This window comes from Lithobates pipiens, unplaced genomic scaffold (genome assembly GCF_037356315.1).
Source record: "Lithobates pipiens isolate NorthernLeopardFrog02 unplaced genomic scaffold, aLitPip1_a1.2 Scaffold_13, whole genome shotgun sequence".
NCBI lineage: Eukaryota > Metazoa > Chordata > Amphibia > Anura > Ranidae > Lithobates > Lithobates pipiens.
Genome location: NW_027507718.1, coordinates 32891535 through 32916210, shown reverse-complemented (window position 1 = coordinate 32916210; position 24676 = coordinate 32891535). Strand labels below are relative to the sequence as shown.

The following is a 24676-nucleotide window of genomic DNA, read 5'->3' as shown; positions in this document are numbered from 1 at the left end:
CTCTTAGGCTAGTGCACGAGATATGTACATCACCTGTCCCTCCCAGCAAGGGGGAGGATTTGACAAAGATTTTCTCTGTTTGTGAAGATTTATCTCACTGAACAATATAAGAGGATTGCTCAGAGATGGAATAACTCTTTGTGACAAGACTGGGCTCAAATGATAGGAAATCTTATACTCTACATTATGACATAAAAAAAAAAAAAAAAAAAATCGTATTGACATCCACTTTAACAGAGGCACAGATTGCAATAAAAACCGACAGGTGTTCTAATCCCGCTGCACTCTATCAAAAACAAAAAACAAAAAATTGTTGGCCTTTTAGTTTTTAGTTGTATTTTAAAGTTGGTTCATTTTTTTTAATTGCTTTTTCTAAAATAAAAAAATCTGTATGCATTACAGCTTTGTCTGCACATTAACCGCTTCCCGCCCGCCCTATAGCCGAATGACGGCCTTAGGGCGGGCGGCTTCCTACGCCTGGCCGTCCCTGGACGGCCTGGTGTTTACTTCCGCGATGCGCGCCGCCGCGGGCGCGCATCGCGGAAGTTCTGTGTTTGCCGTGTCCCCCGGGGACAGGCAAACACAGATCGCTGTAAACGGCCAATCACAGCGGCCGTTTACAGCGTGATCGGCGTGTCCAATGGGAGATGATCTAATATGTAAACATATGAGATCATCTCTCAGCGCCGCTCTCCCTCCTCACACAGACAGCGTGTGAGAGGGGAGAGAAGAACGGCTGCAGCAGCCGTTAGTGTACAAAAGGAAAAAAAAAAAAAAAAAGTGTAAAAAAAAGTTAAAAAAAAGTGCCATCCTCCCCCAGTGCCACCCCCCCCCCCCAGTGCCATGCCCCCCCCAGTGCCATCCTGCCCCAGTGCCATCCGCCTTAGTGCCATCCTGCCCCAGTGCCATCCGCCCCAGTGCAATCCACCCCACCCCAGTGCCACCTGCCCGCAGTGCTATCTGTCCCCAGTGCCACCTGTTGTCAGTGCCATTTGTCCCCAGTGCCACGTATAAGTGGCATCTGTCAGTGCCACGTGTTATTAGTGCCACATAGTGCCATCTGTCATCAGTGCCACGTATTAGTGCCATCTGTCATCAGTGCCACGTATCAGTGCCATTTGTCATCAGTGCCACCTGTCAGTGTCACGTGCCATCTGTTGTCAGTGTCACGTGTCATCAATGCCACTTATCAGTGCCATCTGTCATCAGTGTCGCGCGTCATTGGTGCCACGTATTAGTGCCATCTGTCACCGGTGCCACGTATTAGTGCCACGTGTCATCAGTGCCACGTATTAGTGCCACGTGTCATCAGTGCCACATATTAGTGCCACGTGTCATCAGTGCCACATATTAGTGCCATCTGTCATCAGTGCCACGTATAAGTGTCATCATTGCCACGTATCAGTGCCATCTGTCATCAGTGTCACGTGTCATTGTCCTGGTATTTCAAAAGTGTAATAAGTAGTCAACAAGTTAGATGTGTAATTTATGCTTCTAGAACACGTGATGGCGCTCCCTGCATGTTGGGCCTCTCTATGTGGCCAGGCTGTGAAAAAGTCCCACACATGTGGTATTGTAATACTCAGGAGGAGTAGCAGAATTTTTTGGGGGTGTCATTTGTGGTATACACATGCCACGTGAGAGAAATAACCTATTACAATGACAATTTTGTGGAGAAAAATAAAAAAAATGAAAAATCTTAATTTTGCAAAGAATTGTGGGAAAAAAATGACAACATCAAAAAGCTCACCATGCCTCTTACTAAATACCTTGCAATGTCTACTTTCCAAAAAGGGTTCATTTGGGGGGTATTTGTACTTTCCTGACTTGTTCGGGTCACAAGAAGCGAGATAGGCCACCAGTACATCAGATGTGATCAATTTTGTGCGATTCGCACCACAGCTTGTAGACTCTATAACTTTCACAAAGACCAAATAATATCCACTAATTTGGGTTATTTTTACCAAAGATATGTAGCAGTATAAATTGTGGCCAAAATTTATGAAGAAAAATTAATAATTTGCATAATTCTGTCACAGAAACAAAGAAATATGCGTTTTTTTTCAAAATTTTCGGTCTTTTTTCATTTATAGCGCAAAAAATAAAAACCCCAGAGGTGATCAAATACCACCAAAAGAAAGCTCTATTTGTGGGAAAAAAAGGACACAAAATTCATTTGGGTACAGTGTTGCATGACTGAGTAATTGTCATTCAAAGTGTGAGAGCACCGAAAGCTGAAAATTGGTCTGGGCAGGAAGGGTGTTTAAGTGCCCAGTAAGCAAGTGGTTAATATGTTGTCCTCCCTTTTATAAAAACAAGCCTTACTTTTTAATACTACTTCTATTGTGATCTCCACTTCTCCATCCTGCTTGGATGGCAGGAAACACAGACAGTTGGATGCAAATCCCCACTTCTCACAGACAAGCACTCATCTACAAGAACTTGGATTGCCTAACCATGCATGCGCAGTTTGCGTCGTCTAACCTTAGTGGCCGAGCTCAGCGTTTTGCGAGTCTGAGAGAGAGCAGACTGCATATGCAAGTTGCGTTCTCGTAACTGAGCACTTGTTTGTGAGGTGTGGGGCCCGGCATCCAATGGCAGGATGGAGAGAGGCAGCCTACCATAGAAGCAGCATCAATAGTAAGGATAGTTTTTAAAAATGGGGGCGGCATTTTCAGGAACAGTCAGAACTGTAATGCATGCAATTTTTTTTAAAATGTGAACTAACCCTGTTTAGCTATTAATGAGATTAAAAAAAATATATATTTTCTGCATTAACTCTACAACATACAAAAAATTTACAGTGGTTAATGGCAAGCAGCTGTATACAATTGTGTTAAGCCCTCCTGATTCATTTATAGAAAGTGCAAAACTTGACACAGGACTACCCATAAACTCTCAGCCCCCACCACCCTGTAGTGCAATAATATGCATGCAAACAATCTAATTACAAGCACAATACATAGGTGTGTCTGTGATTCAAATTAAAATGTGACAAGTATCGGTCATTTTAATGTAAAAAACAATCAAATGCAGTCACTTCACCTTTAATGATTCTTCATTTGTTGCGACTCTCTTCCTAGGGACAATTCCACCTGTGTGTATGCCCTCCTCAGACTGAAAATGCACTCGCCAAACCCTTTATTATTCTGTTTAGGGAGGTTAAAAAAAATCTTGTGGGAGTGCCAAATCAAAGATCATTAATCTTTTAATTGAACTCTGATCCGCCTTTCCCTGACGCTGTCTGCAGTGGATTACAAAAAGAGCAGAGAACTGTAAAGAACGTTATTTATTAAAAAAAAAAAAAAGTTCCAACATAGTCTGTGTGCAATGAAGATCCACTTAGACAAAACAAAATCCAGGTAAATCTGCTAGGATGCAGGCAAACGAGCATCATGTGGCGTGCACGTCCTGTCACTGCTGCGGAGAACATGTATGAACAAAAATAGGATGGCCGGACTCCCAATACGATGCAAGATTGAAGATTTATTGAGGAGAATGTACAATCGCGCAATGGTGGCGCAAAAAGGTGACGCGTTTCACGCAACTAGCGTGTTTTGTCAAAGCACGCTAGTCGTGTGAAACGTGTCACCTTTTTGCCATTGGTCGTTTGTACATGATTTTATTCTCAATAAATCTTACATTTTCTGTATTGGGAGTGCGGCCATCCTATTTTTTGATCATGCATAGTCTTTGTGGATTGGAGAATTATGTTAAAGGCGTATTTGTAGAAGATGGCAGCAACTCCAGTTCCTTACAGACCCTGAACCAATGCTCCCTATCTTGGTGCGATTGGCAGAGCTTTGTGCTGGAATTTTCCCCTACTACCTCCGCCTGTGGCACATTTCATCACTCCGGACTGTGGAGTGGAGCTGGATTAGAACCCATGTCAGTTTTTATGGCTGTCTGTGCCTCTGTTAAGGAGATTCACCCTCTCTATTTGTCCTGTTTACCATTTATCATTGAAAATAAAAGTAAACTAAAATCCCAAATTTTGGGTTGTCCCTAGAAAAGTAATAGAGGGGAAATCTTCCAATGGGGATCCTAGCTCTGGTGACCCTGGGATCCCCAAGGAATTTGCTTAATTTGCAGGGATTTCACTTCCTGTTTAGCTATGGTACAGGAAGGGAAGGAAAATGTTTGCAATGGGCTACAGATGGGCAAAAAAAAAAAAATCTGATGGGCTATAACCCTCCCTTACTCTTTCCAAAATGGAAAACAAAACTTTAATGGATCATTGATATGAAGAGCCCACTTCCCTTATTTACCTTTTCCCTAAAGAGGTAAAGAGTTTGGTAAGTACATGTTCAGTCTTTGGTGGAGCTCAGACTCGTTGGAATTTTCACTTGGGAGAGTCGCAACAAATTAAGAATTACTGGAGGTGGAAAACAAGAGAGATTGCATTTTTACATTAAGGGCCTTTTTACACAGAATGCAGTTGGATGCATTTTGAACTGAACTTCAACTAAGTAGACGGCCCAAAATCAAGGTAATCCTATGGGCATAGTTCACATCATTGCAGTGCAGTTCAAAAAAAGTAGAGCATGTTGCATTTTTCTGCACCGCAAATGCAGGGTGTGCGCTACAAATGCACCACACTGTGCCCCCTTTAGGGCTCATTCATATTAGAAACTGCACATATCTTCAAGTTTTTGACTGCATGTTGACATGCATTTGAATCGCGCTTGACGCACTCTTGAATGCGTTTTGTACTGCGTTTGGAGTGCATTTTTCTACAAGTTTTTGGGCTTGGCTTTCTTGGCTTAAAGGGGCATGGTGCGGTGCATTTGAAGCGCGTTTGTAGCGCCCTACCTGCATTTGCGGGGCAGGAAATGCTCTTCTTTTTTTTAACTGCGCTGTACTGCACTACAATGATGTGAACTATTCCCCTAGGATAACCTTGGTTTTGGGCTGTCTATGTAGATGGAGTTCAGTTCAGAATGCAGCCAACTGCGTTTGTTGTGGAAGGGCCCTAAGCCAAAAAAGCCAAGCCCAAAAAACACACAGAAAAATGCACTGAAAAGGCATTGCAAAACACACTTAAGCCCAGGCAAGCGCACTTCAAATGCATGTACAGTGCATCCAGAAAGCATTCAGACTTTTTCCACATTTTTGTTGTGTTACAGCCTTATTTCAAAATGGAAATAAGCCATGCAGTCCAAAACGCTCAATTACGTGCAGTTTCTGGTGTGAATTTGATACTTGCCATGTTTTAATTTTACCATAGATACACCTATGTACTGAGGTTGTAACTAAATTGTTTGTATGCATGTTATTTCACTTCATGGTGGTGGGAGTTGAGCTTTTTTTTTTTTTTTTAATTGGTAGAGCTACATCTATTAAAGTTTTCCACTAGTAGTATAAAATTGTATCAAATGTCAGAAAACTCTTTTGCAGGGCTTTTTTTTCAGAGAATAGGTGCATGAACTACCGCTTGTCTCCGCACCTACCTCTGAGCACCGTTCCTTGGTTCCACCCCCTACCCACCTCCCAGTACTGCCCCCTAGAGCATACAGAACCAAGTAACATTTGTGGTACTAAGTAATTTGTATGTAATTTGTTAATGATAACAAGAAAATCTGTAAAATAGATCCCCTGCACAACAAAATACCACCCGGCCATAATGGACCCCCAGCAGCAACAACAGACCCCCCCGCAGACAGCATGAATAGACCCTCCAATTGCCAACTATAATAGACTGTTCCCTCGACTGCAGATCATTCCCAGCAACAACTGACCCCCGCAACATAAGGCCAACCCCAACAACTATAGATCCTCTTCCCCCCCCAACCCCCCCCCCCCCCCCAGCACCCCTTGCCATTACATATACATTCAGTGCTGAAAAAAAAGCCCTGCTGGTTTTCAACTGAATGCATTTTGTAGACTTTCTTCTGAGCATTGCCAAAAAATGCTTAGCAGAATAGTTTCCTATTACAATAGAATAGTTAGTAATTTGAAGCTTTTCCCACTTTCCATTAAAGTGATGCTGACACTTGCACTCCTGCAACTCTTGCGAGGCAATTGATATCCCTGCTACTGAAGACAGAGCTAGCTTATTGCATGCAGCATTGGAAGACTATTCATTGTGTGCATTACAGCAACTGTAAATGCATTACAGCAAGTGTATATGACATATTTCTGCATGTTGTGTTTACAGGCACTTATTTGGCTATCTCTGTGTATTTCTAAATTGAGTATTGACACCATTTTTGGCTGGTAAAACTTTACATATACAGGGTTTGGACAAAAATATGAAAACGCTATTTGAGTTGCAGGTGTGAAAGTAATGACATGTTAAAGTGGAAGTGATGTAACATTCTTATGCTTCTGCTGTGTGATGAGACACCTAGCTAACAGGAGGGAACAGTGGCGGCCCGTCCATAGGGACGCCACCCTCCTAATCCATGCGCCTGGCCCCTAATCTACATGCAGGGCGCCGGAGGCATGGATTCCAATGGGGTTGTTTGTTTTTATTTTTATTTATTTTTTAAGCACCTGATTAGAGCCTGAGACTCTAATTGGCTTAAAAAAAGGGTGGGCTTGGGGCACGGAGCACTGCGCCCACCCAGTCGTGTGACAATAGTGAATTAATATCCACTATTTCTTTCCTGATTCTCCTCCTGGCCAGTCGGGAAGCAGGTCCTGAGGCCCGTCACCCGATGGGTCGAGAGGAGAAGCGATCCTATTGGGCACCTTGGAGGAGGAGACTCTGGGGAAGCGCTGCCCATGACCTAGATGGGGGTTAAGTGTGGGGCTGGTGACCGAGGGGGGGGGGGGGGAGCCGCCACTGGGTGGGAAGCCTAATTTTTACATGCACTACTAGTAATTCAAAGTCAGGTCAGAGCTCACTGAGCTTCAAATAGGGTAAATTGTTGGTGCCTCAGTGACTGAAGTTGTCAATTTATTTGCGGTGTTGCGAGGTACCTTACAAAGTTTGGCAGCATATACAGTTCCCGGGAAAACGTCATTTGATAAGGATAAGCATGGTCGACATGGTCTAATGACCAAAAGAGACGAAAGGACACTGCGCAGGATTGTGACATGGATTTTTGCATGAAGAGTGCAATCCGATTCCGTTATCCACCATCCAAGACTTTTCTGTTTGTCAGTTCTCAGGAGAATTCAGGCCGTCTTGGATGGCAAAGGTGGTCCAACACCATATTAAGTAACGATTTTGCTTTTACATGCATACATGTTTCCATAATTCTGTCCAACCTCTGTATATCTGAAAGTCTTTGCTTTGTGCCTGTACATGATTTAATTCTATAAACAGGATTTATGTTTTTTTCTGGTTCATACAGTAGAAAAGCCTGTAGTGGTTCGAAAGCAGTTTCTGCAGCCAAGTCCTGAAGATTTGGAGATCTACGGGTATGTTTTTGAACATTTTTAGAATTGTATATGTAAACCTGACAGCATTTGATGAAAGAAATTATGTCTTAAAGTGATACTAAACACGTTGCTTAATTTTACATTGTACCTTCTATTTCTGTATGTGGATGATGGCACTGTAACCATTTTTTTTTATATAAATAAAAAAAAAATCTAAGTTCCTTTTTCCTAATTGATATACAGCTGTCACATAACCTGGATCTTTCCCAGCATGTCTCCAGGAAAACATGATCTGGTGGAGCTCCTAGTCCTGCTATCAAACTTTTAAATAGTTATAGACATATACAGTATATTTGAAATGAAATCTTTTTTAGGTTGTGGAAATAACATGGCATGGGCAAATTTTTGCCAGTCACAGGCTGTGTCGCGCTCCTCAAGCCTGTGTCTTGGAATAAGAGGGGGGTGAAGCCCCCATTAATCTACATGTAATATTCTGCCCCCACTGTGTTTAACTGGTTAGTGAGCATGGAGGAGGGAGGTAGTGGGCTGTCATTTACCGATGCGTATACACCCACATTTATGACTATTGTCACATGGGCTGCTCATATGTAAAGAGGAAATGCTCAGTATAGAAACTCACTGAAAACTGAGCATATGCAGAGTTGCCACTACAGCTGCAAAATCCCTAACTGATTTGGGGACATGAACAGAAGGTGGAGCTAGAGGGCAGCAGGATCAACCAGATTTTATTTGCAAAATACAGAAAACAAATCTCGTAGTGACTGAGTGAATATGAACAGCATGTAATACACCATTTATTGAATGTTTTTTATGATATGAGTTTGGTGACACTTTAAACCTGACATTCACGTGTACAGCGCACGTGCCAAGTTAGGGGTAATTGGCAGGGAAACTCTGCTTGCTCTGGTGTTGGGATTGTCAAATGGAAAGAGGCTATGAGGACTATTTTCCAAAACTGAAGAGTGCAAAATCTGGTGCAGCTCTTCATAAAAACCAATCGGCTTCCTTGTTTTATTGTCAAAGCTTAAATGAACAAGCTGAATGTAGAAGCTGATTGGCTACCATGCATGGCTGCACCAGATTCTGAGTGCACCAGTTTTAGTAAATCTCCCCCTGTGTAGGTGCAGATATATGTCATTAAGACATGTAGTAACCACTCATATTTCAGTTCTTTACTGTCAAGTAAGGTAAAAATATATTCTTGTTGATTTCTATAGCTTATTACTCTTTAGCTTAAAAAGTTGAACGCCACACAAACTAAATAAACAGCTTCTGTATACTTATATAGTTCAGTTGTGTATTAAATTGATTGTAATTTTGTCTGATTTACACAGTCTTGTCAGAAATTAGTCAGGTTGAGGACAAGACTTTTCTCTGTAGCGATATTACTATATCATCTTCCTGCTGCCTTGTCTTTTGATTGGACATTAAAGAGGCTTATAACGTCTATATTTATAACTTTTATATTGAAAAAAAGAAATAAAAAAAGAGGTATTAGCAGACTGATGAGCGTATCCCTCTGCCCTTACCAGCAAGGCTCATGTGCATGCAGCAAAGCCCGATTGGCCCCCAGTGCTCTGTCCCTCCTTCTCACTTTTGTATTCTAAAAAAATCATTTAATGCTTTTAATGAATATATGCTGGTATTCATTTGATGTTGTTTTTTTTGCCTGTATTTTAGCTTTAAGGAATAAGCCAGACAATATCGCCACAAGCTCTGACAAGTTTCAAGCACTGTAAATAATATAAGTCCAAACTGCAAACCCTAAAAGTCCATTTTTTTTTTTCTCTTTAGGCCTAATACAAAAATGATTCAGTTTCGAAAAGGTGACAGCGTAGGCATGAGGCTTGCTGGTGGTAATGATGTTGGTATATTTATTGCTGGTGTTCAGGAAGGAAGCGCTGCTGAGCAGGAAGGCCTAGAAGAAGGAGATCAGCTTCTCAAGGTAATACTAGACGTTTCACAGCTTGATAATTTGTCAAATATATATTTTTTCATTTTGGATAGAGAGGGAAAGACTTATAACTTCCTTTTAAGTTTTTGTTGCTGGCCGTGTAGGATATATTTCTCCTAACTTTCAGTCCCATTATAGCTAACTGGGAAATCGGCCTATGGATACCTGTGTGTACCTAGAGGCTGGAATTCTAGAGTAAATATCACAAATTAGTAGGTAAGGTTAGAACCTCTCTAAGATTGTGTTTTTTATTTTTTGCTCTTTGTCCCTATTGGGAAGCTTTACTCTAGAATTCCATCCTCTAGGTCAGGGTTTCTCAACTAGGGTTTCTCCAGTGGTTGCTAGGGGTTCCTTGAGAAATTAGCAATTTCTGCCTCCCAGATAAGTTCCAACTGCCACCATTGATCTTTTTAGCTATTTGTAAGGGGGTAATTCTTCCTAGTGTCCACAAGCATAAGGAAGATTCTTCCCACTGACCATCGCACTAATGTCTCATGAGTTGTAGATATAGTAATTTTTAGCAGGGGTTCCCTGGGATTAGAAAGTTATGTCAAGGGTTCCTCTGTGTTGAAAAGGTTGAGAGAGGCTGCTCTAGGTACACACAGGTAATATGGAAACAAAAGATAGGGGAAATCTTCTAATTCGGAAGAGTGCAAAAAAAAAAAAAACCTTACCTACTCTGTCCACAATTCGTGAAAGTATAGGGTAGCATTGGACTTAAATTACTGACCCCCTTTCTGTTTAAGCTGCCGACACCTTTCTTCATACAAACACAACACTTCTGTATAATCATTAAGATGGTTTCTAGACCTGAGATACACCAGTGGAGTACCATTTAGTAGGCAATTATACAGTCAGAATGTATTTTTTTTCTACAACTACAGCATGCCTTAAAGTGGTTGTAAACCCTTACAACACACTTTGACCTACAGGTAAGCCTAGATTAAGGCTTACCTGTAGGTCCAAGAAATATCTCCTAAACCTACACGGTTTAGGAGATATTTGCCGAAAGACAGGCACCGCTGTCTACGGTGCATGCGCCGTAGACAGCGGCGCGCAGGCGCACTAAGCGCGGCACCGTCAACGGCGAATATGCTGCACATGGCGGCTCCCGTGCGCATGCGCGGGAGTGACGTAATCGCGGCTTCGCCGAATGACAGCGGCGGACCAGCGAGACCCACCAGGAAGATGGATGCTCCGGACTACAGGGGACAGCGGTGACATTGCTGGCTCCTGTGTCAGGTAAGTGACACATAATGGACTACTATGCGATGCATAGTAGTCCATTATGCTTTACCTTTGCAGGGAATGAAAGAGGAAGTAAACTCATTAGGGTTTACTTCCTCTTTAATGGCACAAGCTAAACGCAACAATTTGACCTTGCAGGTCATGCCACTTATTGAAACCTTTGCAGAGGCCATTGGAAAAAAGGCACTTATTTCTTCCCTGTATAGACTTCCCCCCATGGACATTATTTAGCGACCCTTTTTCTTCCCAGGTCATCGTGGGTAGGAGCGGGACCTGGGAAACATTTCCAACGATGACTAGAGAACTATCCTGGAGCTAGTGCCCTCTGTTTGTCTGCACAATGACTCGCTTAATTATTTATAGTTCACAGGGCTTATACCACTCAGTTGAAGGTATTTCAATGGGGCAGCAGACCTTCCATGGAGTGTCCACACTGTCAGGGTGCCCCCTGCAGACTTAACCACTTGAAGACCAAGCCTTTTCTGGCACTTTTTGTTTACAAGTTTAAATAAGTATTTTTTGCTAGAAAATTACTTATAACCCCCAAAAATTACATATTTTTTTTTTTTTTTTAGCAGAGACCCTAGGGAATAAAATGGCGATTGTTGCAATTTTTTATGTTGTGCTGTATTTGCGCAGCACTATTTCAAAATGCATTTTTTTTGTAAAAAGTACATTTTAATAAAAAAAATTTCAATTGATGTCTATGGGCCAAAATCACGCTGCAGCTGCACCAAATTGGCACCTGCACTTTTTCAAAAAATTGTCTGCAACTGTGGAGCATTGAGGTGAATAAGCACCATAGTGCTTTTCTAGCTTTACTAATTGCATGCTACTAGCTTTAGAATTATGTGCACATCTTATGTAAGATAGACGACGATACAAAAACATATTTTTCATGTTCTAAAATACCTTCTTTGTTCTGTATATCGCTATCATAGGTCAACACACAAGACTTCAGATGCATTGTTCGAGAAGATGCAGTTTTATATTTGTTGGAAATTCCAAAAGGAGAAGAAGTTACCATTTTAACTCAGAGCAGATATGATGGTAATTGATCTTTATGTGTTTTTAAGCATATGAATGGAAGAAACACACATCCTTTTTTTCATACTCCATTAATGTTCGGTGTTTGGTTTAATGTAGCGTATGAAGTCTAAATCTGAATCCAGGTATGATCTGTCTTGCATACTTTCATTGGTCCACATTGGACCAATGGCAGTAAGCATATCTCATACCTGAGGGGCTGCTGGAGAAGCTGGCAATCAATGTAGTAGTCAGCGCTTCCCCTGTGCACACTGTCCAGAGTCGTGTTGCTTGCTCGACACTGCTACCATTCACAGAACAGCTTGAATTTGGAGGCAATTGACTTAAGTCATTCTCTGATTGGATGAGGTAGAGTTTGTGACACCACCATCCCTCCTTTACATCTCCATTTGTTTTGTGGGCTCTGAGCCACACTGGACTGCACTGACTTCTGCAGCAACAGGTATACTCTGACAGCGTGTGTGCTTCTCCACTTTCTGATGTTAGGTTTTACCTGTCATTAACATATTTTTCTTCTTCAGTGTTTTTCATCTTTGTATTTTTACATAGCAAATGTACAAAACAAATGTACAAGTAGTACATGCAAATGGTTACAAGTAGCAAAAATGCGCACAATTGAGATGAACAACATTACTAGAGGTTGGCAGTTTCTGTTTGTAGTAAAGCACACCTTGTCTCTACTTATTATTATAATGGTGCAAATAGAGACCAATTAACAACAGCGCTGGGGAAGACTTCAAGTGTTTCTAAACCCAGGAGCCTGCATTCACTATATCTGGTCTCCCACAGTACACACAACATGGAAATGCAATTATTTTATTAAATATAAACTGATAAATACATTTTCTCATCAGCTGTATATAACATTCTTGTTACTTCTATCAGTGTCTGGTTAAAGCTTGTAGAGGGGAAGTTTTCATTCTCCCCTGATTGTCCTATTAGGCTGCAGAACCCCTGACCCTCTGTCTGAACAGTGCTGATTGCATGTGATCAGCACAGGGCCACTCTCCCAAGAAAAAAAAAAACCCTCTATTAATACAGCCCAAACTGAGCATGTGCAGATTGCCCCCAAGGCTCTGTTCTATCAAGAGATGGTGTGGGGACTGGGGAAGAAGGGGAAAATCTGAGAAGACCACATCCAACAATTTTTTTTTTTACACAATGCAGAGGATTAACCCCTTGGGTTCCACAGTGATTTTAATAAGCATGCTTTTATGGCATATACAGACTGATTTTTTTACGTTTGTGTGTTTAGTAACACTTTAATAGGTTGGGGTAGGAAGATTGTGGAGGGGGGGGACGGATAGGGTCGTGGAATTCGGTAGGGGAGAGGAGAGATTGTGAGTATCCCCTTTTTCACAGAAGCAAGAAGCCTGGGTGGGGAAAGGAAATACATCAGCCTTGGATACCAAATCACCCAAAACCTATTCATTGTATCAAGATATTGGCCTGGATTTTGTCATATAACATCATGATCCTGGATCTAGTTTCCAGAATATGAAAAGTCAGCCGCTTAAAACATTTTCCTTCACTCAACTTAGAAAAAATTGAGCATTTCTTGTCAATCAGTGATTATATATGTTGTATTTTCTGTTTTAATGAGATTCTCACTTACAAACTTACTTTTTTACTTAAATTTACTATAAATAGTAAACTTGATTTTAGCACAAAATGGCTCCCTCTATGGTTTGAACAGCAAGGATTGGGCACTATATACCTGCAGACACCAGGTATATGTACCTTGAATCATTCTGCTTCAACTGGGCACCCAAGTAGCAATTTTAAATATAGAGCTATCTCAAAAATACTTACTGTGCCCATCAATATTAATTGACTAATGTGGACTTCCAGAAGCATTGCTTAGGAGGTAAGCTCAGATGAGGGATTAATGAGGAATCCTATTAGGGAGGAATCCTATTAAGGCGATCTATGTGCGGATGGCCCCCGGGGATATGGGAAGGCAGTAAATATGGCAAGTCTTCTATATGCTAGATGGGAGGTATCTAGTACTAGGGCTCCTGGTATGGGATCGCAAGCTGTGGATCAATGAATGGAGCCTCTGAGTTCATGTGCTTCAGAGCTGCATATACAGTGGTCAGATGAAGATGCATGGAAGTGACTTCTGTCACTTAAGTGAGTCCTGCAAAGATTAGCTGATGTTCTGCATCTAATGATGATGACTAGATAGATGCACCTAAGTTGCTGCTGATCATTAATGGACAATAGATCATTAGCCTCAAAATATATGTTCTGGATTGACTGGTGGTTCCTAGAAGGCACACATTATTAGATCCCAAGGTGAATGCATGCACGTGCGCAATTCTTACAATTCACAAATTCACTGATATGCTAGAAGTAGTCGTATATACAACAGTCACACATAGACACGTAAATGTCAATAGCTAGCAATGCCCAGAGGGGCTGACCGCAATAGAGCAGAGTCCCGCTTGATGGACAAATTGTATGTCAAGTTAGCAAGCAAAAAATAGGTAATTGCAAAGGTACATAACAGTTCTGAAGTAGGGCTTGAGGCAGGGAGGTGATCCTACATTACTAGATCCTGTAGCGGATGATACAACCAATGTTTCAAGCCATCCATGGCGAAGTAGAAAGACACTGCTGCTTCATAGCCGTCACGATTCACGCAGTGACCGCGGAGTATGCCACAGTAGGCAGATCCGTAAGCTCTTTTAGCCGTCAGTCAGGCTTCTGCTCTCCCAATGCCTGATGAATGGGGATAGTTTAAGCGCCGTCACATGACCGTGATAACGTCAACACGTTTCGCAACGATGAGTGGCGTAGCTTCGTCTGGGCGGGGCTTTTTCTTTTTTTTCCCTGTCTAGTTTGGCTACGCAGCAACACCTGACTAGGGTGAATGGCATTGGGGCTGAATTAATTAACATAAATGGTAGAAGCGCCATCAGAGGACCTGTCATCCTCTTGTCTTGTATTGGGAGGTTAGTTGCACAGCTCACAAAGGGCACTCTAAAAGTCTTGCTTAATTTGTCTGGAGAAAATAGTTTAAACCTCAAGTTACAATAAATTGATAAGCAATGCTTTCAGGAAAGCAATTAACAGAATTGTACTTTCCCAAAGCTGCTTTTTAACTAGCGAGATTGCCAGTATAATTACATGTCCTTCAAATACTAAACAAGCCGAAATTCTTTGTTTCCTTGGACCTTGAACGAGAGCTGTAGCTCCCACTCTGGCAGTACATTGATTCTCAAAGGATTTTCTTTGATATATCTTTCATCTTTTGTTTCCAGTCTACAAAAACATACTTGCCTGTGGCCGGGGAGATTCGTTCTTCATAAGGACTCATTTTGAGTATGAGAAAGAGGCTCAGCAATTTTTAGGATTTACAAGAGGCGAGATCTTCAGGGTGGTTGATACACTATATGATGGGAAGCTTGGCAGCTGGCTGGCTGTAAGGATCGCCAATGAATTGGAGAAGGGACTTATTCCAAGTAAAAGCAGGTAATCTTTCGTCTGTCCTTTTTAAATTGTATGATGTGTTGTGCATTTATATGTTCTGTTATGTATAGTCATTTATCCTGAAAAAATGTAATCAAGTTTATTCTCTTCGTTTTTTGTTCCCTACTTTTGTATGTTACTGATTTTGCGTTAGCATATTTTGTTTGATTTTTACAGATGTAGACGTAGCCCAGGTTCACATTCACCTCGGTTCACACTACGAAGCTCGTTTGAACCGCACGAGAACTGCATCACATTCCTGTTCAATTCACATGCAATTCAGTGTGGCAACATTTGAGCTCATTCATTTTGAATGGGCTCAAATCTCGCCAGAGATGCTCATGCACTGATTTTGGAACCGGACTGCATCTGAATTGCATGGTCGTTCTGTTCCATGCGATCCAGTGCAGGCAAACGCACTACATTTGTGACCTGCGTTTGGGGTGTCGTTAAGATTACACCCGCTGCAGATCACCAGGGCAGTGCAAATTGAATGCAGTGCAGGAAACGTGCACAGATCGTGGGTTTGCCACACCACATTCTAGTTCTGAACCTAGGTGAAATGACACCCCAAACACAGTGTGTTTGCCAGCTCCAGATCACATGGTGCAAACAACCCTGCAATGCAGTTCCAAAATTGGTACATGAACAACTGGTGCATATTGTACAATTTGAGCCCAGCTTCAGGTGTTGAAAACTTCACACGCAGCAGCCAGACACCTATGTGACATCAGGGACGGTATGGGACCTACTAAAGTAGACCTCTGGGCAGAAATCAGAGTCCTGTACAACTTACCTGACAGGCCCCCCCCCCCCAGAATTAACTAATCGCTAAAATGCCACGGTCGCAAGGATATACTTTGCAGCCATGGCAAAAATTTCATTACTGACACCTTTTGTGTGTGTGTGTGGTGTTTTTTTTTGTTTTTTGATTTTTTTACCTTTTTTTTTTTTTCCATTTCTGACTGGCAATTTTTAATTGCGAGACAACATGGCAACTGTGAACCAAGTATTTGGCTTTGAGGCGCAGAGCGGCCCCATTGAACTCAATGAGACATTTGACAGGTGGTGCTGACTATCAAACTCTGCAACCTGCATTAAAAATGCAGCCATGGCATGTATACAGCCTTGTCGGAATATGTGACTGCCCACTTCTGAAGGGGCATGACCAAAAAGGTCTGCCGATCATCTCCTGATCAGCACTCTCAGCCAATGACTGGAGTGTTCTGGCAGCAGGGGAGATCGCTGTACTAAAGTGTGTTAGTACAGTGGCTCTGACCTGAGATGTCAGTTTTTTTTTTTTTCTTTCAGCCCGCTGGGTTGAAAAAACAAACAAAACAAGCAGTGTATACTAGGCATTAAGCTGCATTCACATTTGATGTTTCCTGGATGTGTGACAGGTACAGGGCGTTTTGCAAATGCACTGCAAATGTGCATAGCGTTGTGGTGCCAATAATTGCTAATGGCACCCCAAATGCAACCAGCAGACCTGTGTTTTGTCATGTGGCAAAGCTGCATGCCTTAAAAAGTTCTAGATTTTCTGTGATGTGTTTGTCACACACATGGCAGCCCATTCAAGAGAATGGGCTACCTTATGTGCAAAAAATCAAGCAAAAAAATAAAATAAAAATGCGTAGCATGAACAGTGTTCCCGCTATGCAATTTATAAAGGGGACCTTAGGGGTGGTATATAGAAATGGCTGGGCAGAGATGTTTGTCAGCTGGAGAGAGAGAGAGAGGGCTCCTAGCTCCAGCACTGCAGTGGTAGCTACCTGCAATTCTAGGCTGGCTCCTGGTATATTCACCCCTCTACAAAAACCTGAAGGTTCTGTCCCTTCACTCCAGCAGAAGCACTTCTCCTTCCAAACCCTGGAGTCCACACTGAACACAGAGCAGTGAGAGCACAATCTAGTGGGAGGGGAGCAAGCTTCCTGCTCCTTCATCACACTGACCAGTGACAGCTCGTGTTTTTTTTGTTTGGGGGCAGTAGGGATCGGGGCATCGGTGGACATCACGGAGCGGCAAGGATCGGGCATCAGCAGACATCAGTCTGTGGCGGGGATCAAGGCATCAGCAAACATCAGGCTGCGGCGTGCATCGGGTAGCGTCTTCTCTTCCTCCCTTCCGCCGTGTGTCTTCTCCCCTCCTACTAGGTGTCCAATAGGATCACCTGTCCTTTCAGCCAGTCGGGTGATGGGTATCAGACCCGCTTCCCAATTAGCCGGGAGGAGGATCAGTGTTGCAGCAGCGAATATTGCTGCAACACACCTGGGTGGCCTCCGGACGCAATGCTCTGCACTCCAAGCCCACCCTATTTTGAAGCCTTTTAGAGCCTCTGGCTCTAATCATGTGCTTCAAAAAATACCACCTCCCGCCCATCCCCACAATAGGAATTCATACACCTGCCGTCCTGAAAGGGGCCGGGCACATGGATAGGGAGGGTGGCGGCTGCATGGGCAGGGGGACACGGCGCCTATGTGCCCACAATGGATGGGCCACCACTGACACTGTCAGGAGATAACACTGCCGACTATGGGCCAGGGGGAGATGGAGAGGGAGTTTTAGGACCCGGCAGAGACTCTGCAGCTCTCCCCTTCTGCTTCAGATCGGGACACTTTGTCAGTATATAGAACTTATCCCTCTGCAGAGCTGCTGGAGGGAGAACGCCAGCAGCACTGCAGGGGATCCACCGTTGTCACAAGGCATTACAGCTGGCTCTCCTGGCCCAGACCCCTCTTCTGAAGTGACAGAGCTCAGGCCCAGTACAGGAGAGCTGGCTGTACTGCCCAATAAGCACCCCTGCCTCTGACACTCCTAAAGATGTCGGAGTATGAAAAAGAAAAAAAACTACAGGACTATTACTGAAAAAGGCATAATGAATTTCAATAGCAAGGTCATAATCCGTAAGGGCTAAAAGTAAACATTTTATGTACCGTATGTTAGTAGCCTGAAAAGTGTTACCTGATGACGGTGTCTCTTTAGGCACAGTGAATATCCCAGTGAACAAATATTTATATGCAAACACTAAAACCCAGAGCCTCCACCAGTTTTAAGCCTTGGAGCCTTTGTAGAGACAGTGAATATTCGAAATGTATAACTTTGTTGAATGTTGGTACTAAAAAAAAATATACACATTGTAAAAGCGAGAGCCCTTACTTATATGAAGTATCTAAATACCCATTAGCTACCTGCTTGCTTAGGCTGATGATCCACGGCTATCCTGCTAAAAATGTGTCAAAAACAACTTTGACAGGATCACTAAAAGGCTGTAACTGAGGCAGTGGAATATCACTCCCATGGCTAGCATTTGAAAGTCAGCAGCGTCCAGGCCAGCAACAGTACAGCATCTCGCTGCATGTGGCTACGGATTGAATAATTGTACACACAGGCCGGCTTCCTAACCATTGTGCCTCTGGGCAATTTGTTGCTAGTGGCAGATTTGTCCATGTGTCATGTGCCTTGATCTACCTTTACCACTCTACTTCGTCCTCCATTACCCCCACCCACTAACTTACTCACTGCCCAGGAGATTGCTTATCACTTCAAAAATAAGATTGAGACGATTCGTCTCGATCTCCGCTCTACAGACATCTCCCTCACCTTACACTCCCTGTCCTCCTGCACAATCAATACTTTCCTCTTTTGACCCAGCTGCTATAGAGGAAGTCACTAAACTTTTTTCTAATGCCCACCTAACCTCCTGCCCCCTGGACCCTGTTCCTTCTCAAATACTACGGTCACCATCTGACTCAATCCTACACTCCTTAACTCATATCTTCAACCTCTCACTCTCTACTGGCATCTTCCCCAACCCTCTAAAACATGCACTAGTCACTCCCATACCAAAAAAGGCCTCAGACCCCACCAATCTTAACAACTTAAGACCCATCTCTTTACTCCCTTTTGCCTCCAAACTCTTTGAACGTTTAGTCTACAACCGACTGAGCAACCACCTCATTGAAAATAACCTTCTTGATCCTTTTCAGTCTGGATTTCGCCCACAGCACTCCACAGAAACTGCCCTTCTAAAACTCACTAACGACTTACTAACAGCCAAAACCAATGGTCATTTTTCCATACTCTTACTCTTGGACCTTTCTGCTGCCTTTGATACAGTTGACCACCCCCTCCTCCTCCAAAAAACTCAATTTGCTTGGTCTCCATGGCTGCACTCTCCGTTGGTTTGAATCTTGCCTATCTCATTGCACCTTCAGTGTCACTTACAACTCCACTTCCTCTTCTCCAACTCCTCTTACCGTTGGGGTCCCCCAAGGTTCTGTCCTTGGACCTCTACTATTCTCGATCTACACGTCCTCCCTGGGTCAGCTGATAGCCTCCCATGGCTTTCACTACCATTTATATGCTGATGACACCCAAATCTATCTCTCTACCCCTCCGCTCACCCCATCAATCTCCTCATGCATCGCTGATCTACTAACAGACATATCAGCCTGGATGTCACACCACTTCCTCAAACTTAATCTATCTAAAACCGAGCTCTTAATATTTCCTCCCCCACGTACCCCTTCGCCTGACTTCTCTGTCAAGATCAATGGCACATCTATCAGTCCATCCCCACATGCCAGAGTGCTAGGGGTAACCTTAGATTCCGAACTGTCCTTTCAGGCCCACATACAAGCCCTGTCCAAATAATGCCGCCTTAGCCTCCGCAACATTTACAGAATACGCCCCTTTTTAACTAATGACACCACCAAGCTTCTAACTCACTCCCTGGTCATCTCTCGCCTCGACTACTGCAACTCCCTCCTCGTTGGATTACCTTTACACAGACCATCCCCCCTCCAGTCCATAATGAATGCCGCTGCCAGACTCATCCACCTTACCAGCCATTCAGTGTCCTCCACCCCTCTCTGCCAATCCCTGCACTGGCTTCCACTCACCCAACGAATAAAATTCAAAGTACTAACAATAATTTACAAAGCCATCCATAACTCTGCCCCCAGCTACATCACTGACCTAGTCCCAAAATACCAACCAAACCGCCCTCTACGGTCATCCCAAGACCTCCTGCTCTCTATCTCCCTTGTCACCTCCTCCCATGCTCGCCTCCAGGATTTCTCCAGAGCTTCTCCCATTCTTTGGAACTCCCTACCCCAATCTGTCCGACTGTCCCCTAATCTATCCATCTTTAGACGATCCCTGAAAACCCTTCTCTTCAAAGAAGCCTATCCTGCTTCTAACTAACACTGTTTTACTTCCTCCATCAGCTCATCCCCCACAGCTATTACCTTTTGTATCAATTGCCCCTTCTTCCTTTTTAGATCGTAAGCTCTAACGAGCAGGGCCCTCTGATTCCTCTTGTACCAAATTGTAATGTAACTGTAATGTCTGCCCTCATGTTGTAAAGCGCTGAGCAAACTGTTGGCGCTATATAAAACCTGTATAATAATAATAATCAGCATTTTAGTGTATCTAAAGCTAGTTTATTTTATATTTTTTAAGTTTTAGATGAACAGGGAAGATTTGGAACCTATGTTAGACATTTTAATGCTGTCTGTGATTCTGTTGAATAACAAAGTTTTTTTGGCTTTGAATACACTTTCATTCACTATGGTAACCAAAGCCTCACCTATATACATCCACCGGGCAGAAAGCTTCTTCAGTTCTAGATGTGCCTGGCCAGGGAGCCCTGTAGTGTCGAATGGGACCATACTCAGGGTTTGAAATCTCTAAGTATAGTTTAGAATATAAGAAGTTCATTATTAAATGTTTAAAATGTATCTTAAATATGATATGATATGCATGTTGCATTGTGATGGTGTACCTATAGCTATGAGTTTATGTTTCAGAGCTGATCAGCTGGCCAGTGTACAGAATGCCCAGAGGTCTGCAACTGGAGATAGGGCAGACTACTGGAAAAAACGAGGCCAAAGATCTGGAGGCAAGAAAAATGTGAAGAAAAGCCGCGATGACCAGGCATCTCTTTCTCTAATCAGTACCAGGTTTCCGGCCTATGAGAGAATCTTGTTGAGGGAAGGTGAGCGAATCTCCAGTGTACTTCTACACTTTCTGCACACATGACTTATAGGCTACACGTGCTTTCGCATATCACATGCAATGTCTTTGGATTCTACTAAAAAAGAACTTTCTAGTTCATGTAATGCACCACTTTCTGCTGTTGGTAATAGTGCTCTGGATTCAAGTATGTCTAATATAGTTGGCCTGATCATCATGAACCAGATGGGTTGAGTGTAGAGTGTGAACTGAAGAGTGGTCAGGATTTTCGGTGACAAATTAGGAGCTCTTCATTTGTTTTCTATATATTTCATATGCAAAACTTGAGTTTTATGGTGTGTACAATACAGCTTGCTCATCTCCACTAGTGAACATTGCACCACTCATTCAACCAGGTATATCATTTAAAATAGCCTAAAAGAAAATGCTTTTTTCAACAATGTTATTCTTGATTCTTTTTTACAAATGTCTTATTGAAGTTTATCAGGGATAACCTACAAAGGAAACAAATGGGTAATTTTGTATTATGTATTATGATGGTTAATTAAGTTCTTCATTTTTATGTAAATCTTTTTTTTCTTGACAGCTGGCTTTAAAAGACCGGTTGTGTTGTTTGGCCCGATTGCTGATGTAGCAATGGAAAAGCTGGCAAATGATATGCCAGATTTGTTTCAAATAGCAAGTGAGTTAATTTGCACCTGTCATTCGCACTTTGTTTTACACTTGTCTTAGCTGAAAGTAAATAATCTTTCCCTTTATTTTAGAGACAGAGCCAAAAGATGCCGGCTCGGATAGGGCGAGCGGTGTAGTGAGGCTGAATACTGTTAGACAGATCATTGAACTGGTAGGTTTTACAAGTTTATACATAATATGAACTTTTGCTGTGTGATAGATATTGGCTGAATAGTTTACGAATCAATGCATTTCCGAATTCATAGAATGTAAGCTTGTTCTTTTGATATTCCAATTATTTTAAGGCAAAATGAGATTACATTTTTAACCACATCAATACTGGGCACACACCTTCCTGCTCAGACCAATTTTCAGCTTTCAGCACGGTCACGCTACACTGAACCCAAACTAAATTATCATTTTGTTCCCACAAATAGAGCTTTCTTTTGGTAGTATTTGATCACCTCTGGGATTTTAATTTTCTGCTAAATAAAAAAAAAAAAAAAAAAAACGAAAATGTTGAAAATAAAAAAAAATGTGTTTTGTTTCAGTTACAAAACTTTGTAAATAAGTACGTTTTCTCCTTCACTGATGGGGCTGCATTGACGGGCACTGATAAGGCGGCACTGGGCACCAATGAGGTGGCATTGATGGACACTGATAATGGTCACTGATAGGTGGCACGGATGGTCACTGATAGGCCATGATAGGTGGCACTGATGTACTGTAATGTATGGTGCTGATGGATGCCAATCGGTGCCAAACAATAATGCCCGCCAATCAGTGATGCCCATTGTTGGCACTGAGTGGCATCCATTGTGGGCACTGATCGGCATCCCTGGGGGTCTAGGGTGGCATACCTGGTGGTGACCTCCCTGGTGGTCCAGTGTGGGCATCCTGGGGGGGGGGGGCTGCGCTGATAATCGATCAGCACAGACCCCCCCCCCTGTCAGAGCCGATTGACTCTCCTCTACTCGCATCTGACAGACGCGAGTGAGGAAATGCCGATCACTGGCTCTTCCTGTTTACATCATGATCAGCTGTGATTGGACATGGCTGATCACGTAGTAAAGAGTCACCGTCAGACTGACACACCGCAACAACGATCGCCTCGATGCATGCCCCAAGGGCGCACAGCAGCTTAATATACTGAAGATGTCCTATGACGTCTGGTCAGGATATTGAAACCACTTTGCCACCATCATTTTGCTATATGGCGGCGGCAAGTGGTTATAATTATGATCTAGATAAGGAAACGGTCCAGTTATGTTGACTACATTATGTTACAGTTGTAGATAAAGTAGTATTGCACAAAATAATTTAGGTACCTAATATTACATAAACATGGAAGTAAATTCAAATGGCTTTGGCTCAAAGAGAAAAATTATACGTTTAAAGAAGTAGCATTTCTTAAAAAAAAATTTTTAAATCCCCTAGGGGATGCACAAAGCAATTGGTCCCATTAACATCCATCCAGTGGTTCAAAAACAAAATTAATTTATTATTCTTTCAGTGCTGTAGCTCCATCCCTGTAATGAAGTCCAATTTATGGGCATTCCTGTGGGGAAGTTACAGCAGAGGACTGAGTCACCCGCCCCCTCTCTAAGCTCACTGTTTGCTTGCTATTATAAATGAACAATTAGCACTGCAATCATGCTGCTGAGCAAACAGGGCATGAATCATAGCAGGGCCCAGTGTGACATGCACTTGGTCCCTTAGGGCAATGGCTACCAACCTTTCAGACCTCACGGACTACTAAACTCGCAATTTTGAATCCCATGGACCACTAACATAACTTTTACATGCCTTATACACACAATGCTCCGGCTCTCTGCACCCCTCCGTCTGGATCCCACTGCTGCCTTATACACACAATGCTCAGGCTCTCTGCACCCCTCCCCTGGATCCCACTGCTGCCTTATACACACAATGCTCCAGCTCTCTGCACCCCTCCCCTTGGATCCCACTGCTGCCTTATGCACACAATGCTCTGGCTCTCTGCACCCCTCCACCTGGATCCCACTGCTGCCTTATGCACACAATGCTCCGCCTCTCTGCACCCCTCCACCTGGATCCCACTGCTGCCTTATACACACAATGCTCCGCCTCTCTGCATCCCTCCACCTGGATCCCACTGCTGCCTTATGCACACAATGCTCCAGCTCTCTACCCCACTTTGGCTTGTGCCAATGGTTTGGGACACTTCTGAGTTTGTGTGGCATTCATTGGCAGGTGAATTTTACCTGCCGTTAATCTCCTTTTGACCTGTATGGCAACACAGTTTGAAGCCAACAAAGCCGGTGACATATAGTCCCTTAATTGATTAGTTGCTTTAGTGTGATGCTGTTATCCTGAATAAAGCTTAAATTGCATAAATAACCCTGTACAAAAGAGATGTTATGCTTGCATATTTTGCCACCGATCTTGGCTCCCTTCAAAACTAGGGTGCCTGGAGAATCCGTTTTATTTAATAAACTTCCAGGAGTACCGGATCATTGGTCCCCCTGCCGATTGGGCTTGTGTCGGTGGCATCACTTTCAGGCACACATCTGAGATCATTCACAATTCATTGGCAGGTGCTTTTTACGTTCAGTTTGACCTGTATGGGAATGCTATATATAGACTTGTAAGGGAATGCAAACTCTGAAGTGAATGATAGCCCCGTTGACACAGCTCCTTAAATATTTAGTTGCTGTTGTGTGTTGTTTTCCTGTCCAGACACCGATCTTGGCTCTTTTTAAGAGCTAGGGTGCCTGGATGATCTTCATCTAGTAAACGTCTGGTAGTATTGATTCCCTGGTAGCCGTGCTGAGCACTGAGGTTTCATCCACTGGCTCCTGTTTCACTACAGGGTTTATGCAGTGACGTAAGGAATGGCCGGAGGATGTCGTCAAACTCAAATTAACCTCGTATGTCAAAATCTGATTTTTCATGGGCATTCTTATGCAGATGTAA

The 24676-nt window shown here is 43.0% G+C and overlaps 1 protein-coding gene across 4 annotated transcripts in view; it reads left to right on the top strand.

Moving 5' to 3' along the window:
• Window positions 1–24676, top strand: part of TJP2 (tight junction protein 2) — a 165186-nt gene that overhangs the window by 116421 nt on the left and 24089 nt on the right. For all 4 annotated transcript variants that reach the window (XM_077474973.1, XM_077474970.1, XM_077474972.1 and 1 more), the window contains 7 exons: window positions 7302–7368; window positions 9145–9295; window positions 11494–11602; window positions 14866–15076; window positions 20884–21071; window positions 21636–21731; window positions 21814–21893. In XM_077474973.1, coding sequence (XP_077331099.1) covers window positions 7302–7368; window positions 9145–9295; window positions 11494–11602; window positions 14866–15076; window positions 20884–21071; window positions 21636–21731; window positions 21814–21893 — 902 coding nt within the window. The remainder of the gene's footprint in view (window positions 1–7301; window positions 7369–9144; window positions 9296–11493; window positions 11603–14865; window positions 15077–20883; window positions 21072–21635; window positions 21732–21813; window positions 21894–24676) is intronic.